This window comes from Ipomoea triloba, chromosome 10 (genome assembly GCF_003576645.1).
Source record: "Ipomoea triloba cultivar NCNSP0323 chromosome 10, ASM357664v1".
Lineage (NCBI taxonomy): Eukaryota > Viridiplantae > Streptophyta > Magnoliopsida > Solanales > Convolvulaceae > Ipomoea > Ipomoea triloba.
Window position 1 is genome coordinate 9,678,195 of NC_044925.1, and position 12,502 is coordinate 9,690,696.

The 12,502-nt window shown below is 35.1% G+C and overlaps 1 protein-coding gene across 4 annotated transcripts in view; it reads left to right on the forward strand.

The window, feature by feature from the left end:
- Positions 1-1,217: 1,217 nt before the first annotated feature.
- The window catches only part of LOC116032156 (potassium transporter 11-like), a 13,021-nt gene continuing 1,736 nt past the window's right edge, over positions 1,218-12,502 (forward strand). Inside the window, exons 1-8 of one of the 4 annotated variants that reach the window (XM_031274583.1) lie at positions 1,221-1,578; positions 2,024-2,176; positions 2,768-2,993; positions 3,340-3,585; positions 4,532-4,582; positions 4,677-4,937; positions 5,079-5,246; positions 5,899-6,153. In XM_031274583.1, the coding sequence (XP_031130443.1) occupies positions 2,048-2,176; positions 2,768-2,993; positions 3,340-3,585; positions 4,532-4,582; positions 4,677-4,937; positions 5,079-5,246; positions 5,899-6,153 (1,336 nt within the window). In that variant the 5' untranslated portion in view covers positions 1,221-1,578; positions 2,024-2,047. Of the gene's footprint in view, positions 2,177-2,767; positions 2,994-3,339; positions 3,586-4,531; positions 4,583-4,676; positions 4,938-5,078; positions 5,247-5,898; positions 6,154-12,502 lie in introns of all 4 variants that reach the window. The other 3 variants (XM_031274584.1, XM_031274582.1, XM_031274585.1) reach the window with 3 other exon arrangements.

Below are 12,502 nucleotides of genomic sequence, written 5' to 3' on the forward strand. Positions count from 1 at the left end.
GCATACCAATTTATATCAACAGATAAAAATAATTAACACAATTAGCTATCATCTATCTATCACTACATCAATCAACTATTAACTACTTAAGCCTATTTAAAGCATACTTAAGAAATAACAACGGTAAACTCTTGAACAATTCTTGGAAGACCTTGGGATCCTGTGATCCAAAAAATTGTAACCTATCAATGGTGCCAAAGCACAATACCTTTTAATCACTTCACTTTATGAGCTTGAAGCTCACGCCATTGACGCTATAAAGCAAAGCTTAAATTCTCTTCCCATCCACACAATCAGCCCTGCAATTCCCTACTTCAGTGCCATAGACAAAACCCCTTCTCAATCCATGCATGCGAAGGTGTAGAGAGGGGATGGAGGTTTGGTGGGGAAGGGAGAAATCAGATCGGTGGGCTGTTGAAGAGATTCATGAATTTGGAGAATGTAGAGATAAAGGAGATGAGGAGAAGAGCAAAAGTGCTACAACAAATATGTCACACATCTATGGAGAATGGTGGTTCTTCCTATGTAAATATTGATGCTTTCATATAAACAAAAAACAACAGAACTTAAGAGATGAAAATTAGTGGTGGTGGCTGACTGGGTTTCTCCTTGTATTTATAGCCATAAAGAGAGAAAGGAAGGGCCCTGCACAATTTAGCCCCTTAATTAGCCAAATTAATTAAGGGAAGATTAGGTAATTGTGTCACTAAATTTAAGGAAATAAATTTAATAGGAGGAGAATAAATTTTGAGATAGGAATTTTGGAATAATTTTTACAAATTATTATAATATATATATATATATATATATATATTTATTTATTTATTTATTTATTTATATAGATAGATATAGATAGATATAGATATGGATTTATCTCAATAAAATTATTGTTGACTTAACTAATAAATATTTAAAATTTGTAAATTACAACAAAAAAACATTAATCTCATTTGATGAATACATAAAAAATGTACGTGTTCATTGTTTTATTTGGAGGTTAATTTCATTTTCAATCAATTAGGTTTCCTTTTTCATTTTCTGTCAATTAGGTGCAATTAAGGTAGAAATATGCATGGAAGTTATATTATTATTATTAATATTAATTAATTAATTAATTATCATATTACTAAAATGCCCTTACGTTTGGGCGGGAAAATTTTAGAGGAGGATATTGTTTTTATATATAGTATAGATATAGATTATTATATATTATATTATTGTTACTATAAAGATCCGCCAGTGTAGCAGACGTGTCGCATCTGGTAGTGGTAAAAGAAAACAGAGACGACATTTACAAACTGTAACTACCGCCTCTCTCTCTCCTCCTCAGTCCTCCCCTTCTGTCGGTTTGATCTGAATGCTTCTACCACCGAGAAACACAGGAAGTTATGTTCCTCTTCTCATCTCTCTCGTTCGCAGTTTTTTCTTTTCTGCAACTGGGTCTTGCTATCTGTCTTCGGGTTCTTTGAATTTTTAGGTGAAACAGGATAGAGTGGATACGGGTATTATTCATTTCAGATCGATTTGGTTCAGCTTTTGGAGCTATCAAAATTTTCACAAACATGCAGAGATTGAATTGTATGCACTGATTCTAAGTTGGTGAAGCTTTTCAAATTGGGTTTGGAATTTTGTGCGGCTGATATTGACTGTGGTTTGGGTTCTAAGCTTGGCCCCACCTGAGAAAAATTCCAGTGGCTGGCTGCCAGCTATATATCGAGTAAAAACCAAATATTTATAGGCATACATACAAATATACATACGTGTATATAACATACACGCACACATACATACAATGCATGTGCGTGTAGTCTACTGCGTTGTTTTAACTTGTTTTCCAATTTTGGGTTTGGAGTTTATGGTAAAAGTACCAGCTTTCTCTGAGACTGTTGGGTGGGTTGTTGGAATATAATTGCAAGTTCAATTTGAATTGGTTCAAGTAATTGGGCTGCTGCCTGCTGGTCCTTGAATTGGATTTTCTTCTCTACAAGCTAAGCTATTATATATTATTTTGAGGGATAGTCAGAATCAGCTTTCCGGCCGAAAGAAAATGTCTTCTGGGATGGAGATTGATGAAGACGAAAATGAAACCAAGGGAGGGATGTGGGTTTTGGACCAGAAGCTTGATCAGCCTATGGACGAAGAGGCTGGAAGAATAAGAAACATGTATAGAGAAAAGGTAAACTTTGCCTTTCTGTTTATCTGTGCTGCTTTCGGGCTCCCAATAATTTTTTTTAAAAGGTAAATGGTTGGTGGATATCTGGGGCGTGGCATCTTCTTCCTTTATTATATTATTACTATTATTATTTATATATATATATCTAGTTTCTTCTTTTGTTTCCTTTAAAGGTAGGTACTTGAAGTAAGTTAATTGTAGATACATAAATCAAGAAAGCTGCATTCTGATTTGGCCATAAGTTTGTAATGCGGTGCGAAGGAAGTAATAAATGTTTTAGTGATTTCTTTCTCCTTTATATTTTGATATTTTGCATGGTGGGTTTTGAAATATGGTTAGAGTAAATTAGATCTCAAGTATGGTATTTCTCATAAGCAACTCTGGCCTTTGTAACCTAACAAGCTATTGGCTATTAAGGGTTTTAATATTTGGGATGGACTAAAAAATCTAGTCTAGTAATAACAATGATAATTAATTTCTTTAATTGATCTTGGACCTTTTATGGTTAGCTTTTGAGGATTTATTATTTGCTCATTAAAGGTACTTATTGACAAGAGAAGCTGATTCTTTCTGTATTTGCTGATTTTGTTTTAGAAATTTTCAACGATGTTGCTATTGCGGCTTGCATTTCAGAGCCTGGGAGTAGTGTATGGAGACCTTGGGACATCTCCCTTGTATGTGTTTTACAATACATTTCCTCGAGGAATTAAAGATACAGAGGATGTTATTGGTGCACTTTCGTTGATTATATACTCACTAACCCTTGTACCACTGCTCAAGTATGTTTTCATAGTGTGTAGGGCAAATGACAATGGCCAAGGTAACCTCCCTCATGCTGGGAATACTACAAGCATTTAGTAATTTCTCTTGATTTATTACTTGTTGACATGCAAAGCAAAGCAAAGCAGTGCAGGCAGGGCAAATGAAATGATAATGGGGGTTGTTGTTTGTTAGCTGGGCATGGTTGATATTTATGCTCCAGGGAGTGTTAGTTGAGTGATTTACTCTCAGCTTCTCAATTCAAATTTGAATTGAGTGGCTGAGAGTCCATTTCCTTATCCTGCTTTTGTATAAATAGGTAGCCCTTGTACAGTGTAATGTGACAGTGAGTTTCATACTTCTTGAGTGTATTGTTTGACCTTTCTACATTGTTCATTGTTCCTCAGGTGGTACCTTTGCTCTTTATTCCTTACTCTGCCGACATGCTAAGATAAAAACAATTCCCAACCAACATCGGACAGATGAGGATCTAACAACTTATAGCCGTAACACATTCGAAGAGCATTCATGTGCTGCAAAAACAAAGAGATGGCTGGAGGCATATGCGTTCAGAAAGAATGCACTGCTTATTCTTGTCCTTGTTGGTACTTGCATGGTAATTGGGGATGGAATTCTTACTCCTGCAATATCAGGTATATGTCCTTCCTTAGTTTCCTCCTTAAAATTATCAATACTTCAGTATTGATTCTTTGTTTACTTCCACTTGGAGGTTATTGGCACTCCACTGGGTTTGCACTTTGCATTCATTTGGCCTTGCCAGTTTGATAAATTCTGTTGGTTCAATATGATGTTGAAATATCAGTGATATTTTACACTAAAGCTCAAAGGAATTGTTGTTAGGTAAAGATCTAATATCAAGATTCATTGATTGCATGATCAAAATATATGGTTGTCACATTTTAATGTTGGAATGTTATTAGTTCTTATTCTTTTGAGTTTGTATCGCTTAGAAAACTTGTTACATTTAACTTAGAGCTAATTCCAATTTTGGTCCTAGATTTATAGGTGACAGTCCACTTTTAGTCCCTTTTTATCGGAACATCCACATTGGTCCTATTATTATTGTGGCATGACCATTTTTGGTCCTCCGTCAACAAAATGGTTGAAATGTCGTTAAATACAAGGCATTTTTTTCTTTTTCATACAAAGTGGGTTGACCCCGCTATATTTTTATGTTTATTATTTTTTTTAAATCTGTAATTGAAGACCGAAATGCCTTTGTAGTTAACCGCATTAAAACTGTTTTTTTGATAGAGGACCAAAAGTAGTGACACAATAATACTAGGACCAAATGTGGAAGTTTCAATAAAAAGGGACTAAAAGTGGACTGCCACCTATAAATCTAGGACCAAAAATGGAATTAACTCTTTTAACTCTAGCATCAAAACAATACTCACCAGTCACCATATTAATAGATAATAAATGTCTGTTAATGTGAGTTTCTAAAGTCAGTCTCCATGCACTTTTTGTGTTATAGCCTGCTATTGACCCTGTATTTCTTTCTTTAGTATTATGGTGCATTGTTCTTCACTTTTGTTCTTTTGTGTCAAAAGTGTTAAATGGAGTATTTTTACTTAGTTCTTTCAGCTTCTGGTGGGATCAAGGTTGACCATCCAAAGATGAGCAATGGTACTACTCCATTCAATCACAAAAGTGACATTTCATTTATGTGTCTATCCTTGGACATTACATAATGTTTAATTGACCTTGCTCCTTCCCACAGACGTAGTTGTGCTTGTTGCTGTCTTTATATTAGTTGGCCTGTTTAGCATGCAACATTACGGTACAGACAAGGTTGGTTGGATGTTTGCTCCAGTTGTACTGCTCTGGTTTCTTATTATAGGAGGTATTGGCATTTTCAACATCTGGAAATATGATACCTCTGTTCTGAAGGCCTTTTCCCCTCTATACATATATCACTATTTGAGAAGGGGGCGTAAAGAGGCTTGGATATCACTTGGAGGGATCATGCTCAGTATCACAGGTTCATTTTTCACTTTGAAAATAGTTAGCAAGCAATCCTTCCCTCAGTCCCACCCCTGCCTTATTCTCTCATTCTCACACCCCCACTTTCCATTCTTGACTTTTTGTATCTCACAATTGCTCGCTCAATCACTATTAACAGGGACAGAAGCACTTTTTGCTGACCTTGCTCATTTTCCCGTCTCTGCAATTCAGCTTGCTTTCACAGTTATTGTATTCCCCTGCCTTCTTTTGGCCTACATTGGACAAGCAGCCTACCTCACGCAACATAAAGATCATGTTGCCGAAGCATTCTATCGTTCTATACCAGGTATACCGTGGTTCTACTAATATTTCATTTTACTTCAAATTTTTTATGATACCTCAGAAAAGGCTTATCCTGTCTCACAAATTTTCCTTGCAAATGGAATGAAGTGTTTTATTGTCACATAGAATCAGAGAATTGCAATCACTAAACTTGTTCTTTTTTTTTTTTCAAATCTATTTTGTGATTTAAAGGTAGGACCTTATCTAGTGAAAAAGAAAAATGAAAAAAAAAAGTACTCAGAGTTCACTCTTCTGGAATTTAGTGTAGATTGCAGGATTTTTAGATCTCATATATCTGCTGGCGTGCATTAGAAGACTGGTTGAATTGTTTAAGAACTGTGTTCTTAATATGATTTCTGTATTAACAGAAAAGCTCATACTATCCTTGAATATTTGCTAAATCAAATGTCAGAAGCCTGGCTATATTCAACTCCTATTGCTTAAGGAGTACAAGAATGAAATCATTGATGTGTGGTAGCTTAAAGCATAGAATAGCATGTTGTGTTGTATAGTAGTAGTCAATCTCTGAAAAACAAACTTATCAAGAAAAAAATTTCTGTAAATAGAACGTGCTATAATGGAAATAGTGAAAGCCCTTTCGTGATCCTAACTGTGAAGAAGTTATCACATTTCTATTGAAATCTATTTTTACGCAGAGAGCATATATTGGCCGGTGTTTGTCATTGCTACTTTAGCTGCTATTGTGGCCAGTCAAGCCACCATATCTGCTACTTTTTCAATAATCAAGCAAGCATTAGCATTAGGCTGTTTTCCAAGGGTCAAGGTTGTGCATACGTCAAAGAAGTTCCTTGGACAAATATATATTCCAGATATCAATTGGATCCTTATGATACTCTGCATTGCTGTGACAGCTGGTTTCAGAAATCAAAGCCAAATTGGCAATGCCTATGGTGAGTTCACTAAGTAGTCTAAGCCTTTTCATATCTTTTCTCTTTTCGCGTATTGGAGAAGCATCCTAGGAGTTAAATTTAATGTGTGAAATCTACCTTGTGTCAAATGGGGTTTGGTGCCCTTTCCCCCATTGAAAAAAATGTGTCTTATTATATTCGTGAAAACCTAATTTCTCTCCCCTTATTATACAAAATTGTCTCCAAAAATCCCAAATTGTTGTGAGTTTCAAAAATAAAACAAAGTTGAAACCAACTTTAGTATGTCTAAAGAAAGCCCAATTACAAACATAGGCATCATTATTACCGGGTGGTCCACACCAATCATTATTGTGTGGGCCATGGTCCACACAGCTGTGTGGACTATACTATCAAATAATGCACATTCAATATAAAAATAATGTACATTCAGTATAAAAATAATGTACATTATATTCAGGGGATGTACATTATTTTTGTACTGAATGTACATTATTTTTATAGTATAAAAATAATGTACATTCAGTACAAAAATAATGTACATTTAGTACATTAAAAATGCACATTTTATTATGGTCCACACAGCTGTGTGGACCATGGTCCATACAATAATTTGCCGGTCCACACAGCCCTCTGTGGACTCTCTGTGGACCATAAATAAAAAGTACATTTTCAATATATTAAAACTACATTATTTGTGTACGTAAATTATATTATTTGAGTACTGAAAGTACATTATTTTATATACTACTAAATAATGTATATTCAGTACACAAATAATGTACTTTTAGTATATTAAAAATGTACCTTATATTCATGATCCACACAGTTACGCGGACCATGGTTCACACAATAATTTTCCTAAACATAGTCGTTTTTTCCAATCATTATTCCATGGACCATGGTCCACACATCTATGTGGACCATGAATAAACGGTACATTTTTAATATACAAAAGGTTACATTGATTGTGTACTGAAGGTACATTTATTTGAAGGTACAGTTATTTGAGTACTGAAGGTACATTATTTTGTATATTATTCAATGTAACATTTAGTATATTAAAAATGTACCTTTTATTCATGGTTCACAGAAAAAATTTGTCCCTTTTTTTCCGCTTTGGTATAATTTCTCACAAATTCTTTTGGGCTCTTATTAGAATATATACTTGTCAAATTTATAAATCCAAATCTTTCAAAAAGGAATTGTAAGCAACTACTTTGCTAAAATTAAAATTTGTGAACTCTTTATTTAATGTAAAAGCACATATATGGAGAATAATTACACAATTAAATGCTTTTTATTTTTATTGTAGTTGCATTTGAATTTTCTAACATAATAATATAAACATTTTTTTATTTATTAATTATTATTGTACTTATTGCATTGCTTTGATGAATATTAGGAAACCTTTGTCCTATTTCTACGAGTGGACTTAGTTTCATATACTTAGTAAGAGTGGACTCCTTCCGACCGCTTCACTCCTCGTCCGCTAACTTCTCGCTTATCGACTCCATATTTTTCACCATTGATTCCTCGCTCGCTAACTTCTCGCTCCGTATCTTTCATTATAACTCCAAGTTTTTTGCCGACCACTTGACTCCCCGACCATTGCTTCCGTATATTGAATCAGAGCTCCAACTCTCCTTCCAACCACTTCGCTCCTTGACCACTACCTCCGTATACTGAATCAAAATGCAAGTCTCCTTCCGACCACTTCACTCCTCGCCCATTACCTCCGTATACTGAATCAAAACGCCAAGTTTCCTTTCGATTACTTCACTCCTCGCCCACTAACTTCTCACTGACTGACTCATTGTTTTTCACCATAACTCTTAAGTCCCACGCCAACCACTTGACTCCTCGATCGCTAACTTCTCATTGACGGACTCCATGTTTTTCGACCACTTTTGCAAGGAGTACGACCACCCTGTGTAAGAGATCTGGCAGCCATTTGTAAGATATCCGACCACTCCGACCACTTTGACAAGCAAACTGACTACTTCCACAAGAAATCTGACCGCCTCCACAAGAAATTCGTCCACTGAGAGGTGGGAGGGTACATGTCGTCTGTTGAGAGGTGAGAGAGAAGAATACCGACGACTAAGAGGTGGGAGAAGATATACATCGACCACTGCGAGGTGGGGGAAGACATACGTTGTCTGCTGAGAGGTGGGAGAGCTGAGTTGTCCACCGAGAGGTGGGGGAGAAGTCGACCACCGAGAGGTGGGAGAGAATAGTCGACCACCCAAACGTGGAGAGAAGAGTCGACCATCGAGAGGTGGGAGAGTAGAATCGTCTACCAAGAGGTGGGAGAACAGTTGACCACCGAGGTCACCCCATGCACGTGTGTATTCATAAATTCACTTGCAATTTCGAAGCAGCAGGTGTACTTGGCGTGTGGGAGTGGTTTGCCCCAATAATGCACTCCTTTGATATGTATGATGCCATTACCAACTACAAATCCAACTCCGGGGGACCGATGGTCAGAATGGGGATTCTAACCGGCCACTAGTCTATCTTTAAGGAACCGGTGGTCAGAATGAAGATTCTAATCGACTACTAGTTCATCTCTAGTGAACTCGTGGTCAAAATAGGGATTCTGACTGACTACTAGTTTGTCTCCAAAAGACCGGTGGTCGGAATAGGGATTTTAACCGACTACCAGTCCGTCATTAGTGGTGGCCAAAGTGGGAATTCTAACTTATTACTAGTCTGACTTCGTGGGACCGGTGGTCAAAATACACCAAGGAATATTGTTGCAAAGGCCAATTGATCGAAGAGAATTTCGTTGAGGTATAAATCACAGGACCATTCGTAACGATCCCCACAAAGAGCACCAATGTTGGTTTTATGAATTGGTCAATCAACAATTGGCCAACACTACCGTTAAAATAACGAGTATATGGGAATATTGAAAGAATATAGAGAGAATTTAGAGAATTCGGCTTGTTTACTTCATAAAACTATTTTCTGTTTTTTGTTTTTTGTTTTCTATTTTTAAAATTTTCAGTTTTAATTCTCTCTTTTCTATTCTCTGTTTTCTATTTACAAAACTTGTTTACTAACACTCATTTTTTCAAATTTGTTCTTTTAAACCAACGTTATAAAATTAACATAAGTTTAATTCCAAGTGAGTTTTAGATCTTATATTTAAAATATTTTTACTTTTAAGTCTAATATATGTAAGATTTTTACATTTGATATCCAAACCAAATTCATGTTCGTATATAACATAATTAAAAATATATTTGAACTAATCACGTATTAAGTTCACCTAAAATTTAGTTTAGATAATATTAATATTTTGTGAGTTAATATTTAAAATATTTTTGGATATATTCATTTGAATGACATGTATATAAATATATAAAAGTCTTACTTTGATGTCTAATATATGTAAAATTTCAATATCGAATATCCGGATCAAACTTGTATTATGATATAACATAACTAAAACTATCCGAACCAATAATCTATTGAGTTCAACCAAAATCTAAAACTTGGTGTAGAGTTCAAGTTTTAATTTTGATAGTGTGAATAATGTCCAACTTTAAGCGTAAACAAATAAATTGTGTTTATATAAGTAAATACGAGTAGAAAAGACAGAAGATGGTGATAAAGTAAAAGAAGCTGATATTGAATGTAATCTTAATAAGAAATAAATATGTAATTAGATAATGATGAGAATGGTTATAGTAATATATAGTCAAATAGATGATAGTTGATTTTCGTTTTTTCATTTAGAAAACAATTTTTAAAAGTTATCTAGTTTTTTTTAGAAAATTTGAAAATATATTCGGTTTTCAAAATGGAAAACTGTGCTACTAAATATATTTTCTCTTTTCTATTCTCCAATTCCCCAATTTTCTATAAAACTAGAGAAATTTTCTAGTTAGTAAACATGCCCCTAAGTATTTTATATTACTGAGAATTGGTTGTCCCTCTTCCCATGTATGAGGGGTTTATTTATACAAGTGGGCTTAGAGCCCAATTCTATTAGACTACAAATAGGCTCAATCTTGCTAAACTCCTAAGTTGATTCGTATTGGGTATCCTTCTTGAGCTCTCTCGGCCCAGTTACTTATTTGGCTCGATATCCACGCGGTCGGGTCTTGGGGTCACTGGTCCGACCAGTTGCCTTAGGTGCGGTTCTATTGGTCAACCTCTTAGTATACCATCCATCAATACCAGTTTCTTTTAAAATATCCAAGGAAAACTTTCTTTGAGAAATGACTACGCTAGTGCTAGATTGTGCCACTTCAATTCCGAGAAAATACTTTAGCTTGCCCAAATCCTTAGTCTGAAATCGACTAAAGAGATACTCATTCAATTGTGATGTACCCTCTTGCTCACTACTTGTAATCAGTGTTGCAAAAATCCCGCTTAGGCATTGATTAATAGGCGCCTAGGCTCTAAGCGCTGACCGCCTAGGCTTCCTAGTCATCGACTAGGCCGCCTAAGTACCGACTAGGTCGTCTAAGCGGTCGATTAGCTATTGTTCCCTTTTTTTTAATATTTTTAAATGGGTTATTTCACTCAAAACGACATCGTTTTGAGCAAAATAATCCTAAATTGTTCAAACTCTTGATGTTTTTTAGGTTAATATTTATTATTTTAGTATTGACTATTAAAGTATTAAATAGTTTATAATTATCATGTCTTAAAAAATTAAAAAATTTTAAACAATTGTTTAAAAATAAAAAATAAAATAAAAAAATACATGGGCACTAGGCAACCCCCGAGCGCCTAGCAATTTTTTCCAACCATGCCTGTAATAACAACATCATCCACATACACTATGAATCATACCAAACTCAAATCATAGAGCTAAATCTCCCAAACCAAGCCCGTGGAGACTGCTTTAAACCATATAGAGCGATGAAGTTTACATTCCAAAGCATACTCCCCCTATGCAACAAACTGGGGTGGTTGCTCCATATAAACCCCCTCTTGAAGATTGCCATTGAGAAAAGTGTTCTTGATATCCAACTAATGTAAGTCCCAATGATTTATGGCTGCCAGGGATAAGAACAACCGAACTAATGCAATTTTAGCTACAAGAGAAAATGTGTCAGTGTAATCCAAACCAAAAATTTGGAAGTCATGGAGAAAAACATTCCCAAAGATCGTGCATAGTGTTGTGTCTTCTGAAGCCACACAACATTTTTATTGTCTAGTTGCATTTAATCTCCATTTGTAATTTTGAGTTAGGTGGAGTATTTGTTTTAGTCCAAGTTTGAAACTTCTAGATGTTCAAGCTTGAGGGGCGTGTGGGATATTAAGGAACCTAGGTCCTATTCCTAGTAGGCGTGGACTTAGTTTCCTATTCTTAGTACAATTGTTATACCATGAACTAGGGTCCATCTTGCATTGTGGACCCTGGTCAAAAAATTGTGTCTGCAGTTGATATATTTTGTACTTGCAGTTAACAGCTTGTGTCTGTAAATAAATTGAAAGCACATAGCATATTAACTACATTAACTACTAACCATAATATGTTGTTAAAATATTGTGTTTGCAATTAACATATTATGTGTCTGTACTTAATATGTTATGTAGGCACATAAACTATTAACTGCAGGTACAGAACATGTCAATTGCAAATACATAATTTGAAGGTTATTTTGGACCAGGGTTCTCAATGCAAGGTATAGACCTTGGTCCACGGTATAATTTGCCTTCTTAGTAGGAGTTGGCTTAGTTTCATATTTAGTAGGAGTGGGTTTAGTTTCCTATTCTTAGTAGGAATGTTATGTAGGTCCCTATAAATATAGGATTTGTATATAGTTCAATGCACAAAAACATAGATATATACAATTTATTGTAATCTTTCATTATAATATTATTTTTTTTTTGAAAACAAACCAAGACGAATTAATCATTAATCAAATGTCGAATACAATCAGGAATAGAATTAAACCATAAACGAGGACCAGACTGAGAATTAGTAGCTCTAGCTAAAGCGTGAGCCAACTTATTCACTGATCTAGGAATAAAACTGAACGATACAAAATCAAAATGTCGTTTAAGATTGAGACATTCTTGAAGAACACAGCCAACATAGGATAAATTCGGGGAACCCGACTTCAATAATGAGCAAAACAATCTGAAAAAATAATGATCTTCTGCCAATTGCAATCCTTAGCCCAGGAAAGAGCTTCCTTTACCGCTATAGCTTCGGCAAGATGGGGGTCGTGTAAACACCTGACTTTTGAACTTCTAGCCGCCAAGTAGTCGCCATTCCCCTCATGAATGTAAATTAAGTCCCCAAGATCATTATCACCACTGACAGCATGCAAAGAATTAAACTATTCTCCATTATTTTTCTTTCTTTCTTTCTTTTTTTTTTTTTTTTTTTTTTTGTGCTTTT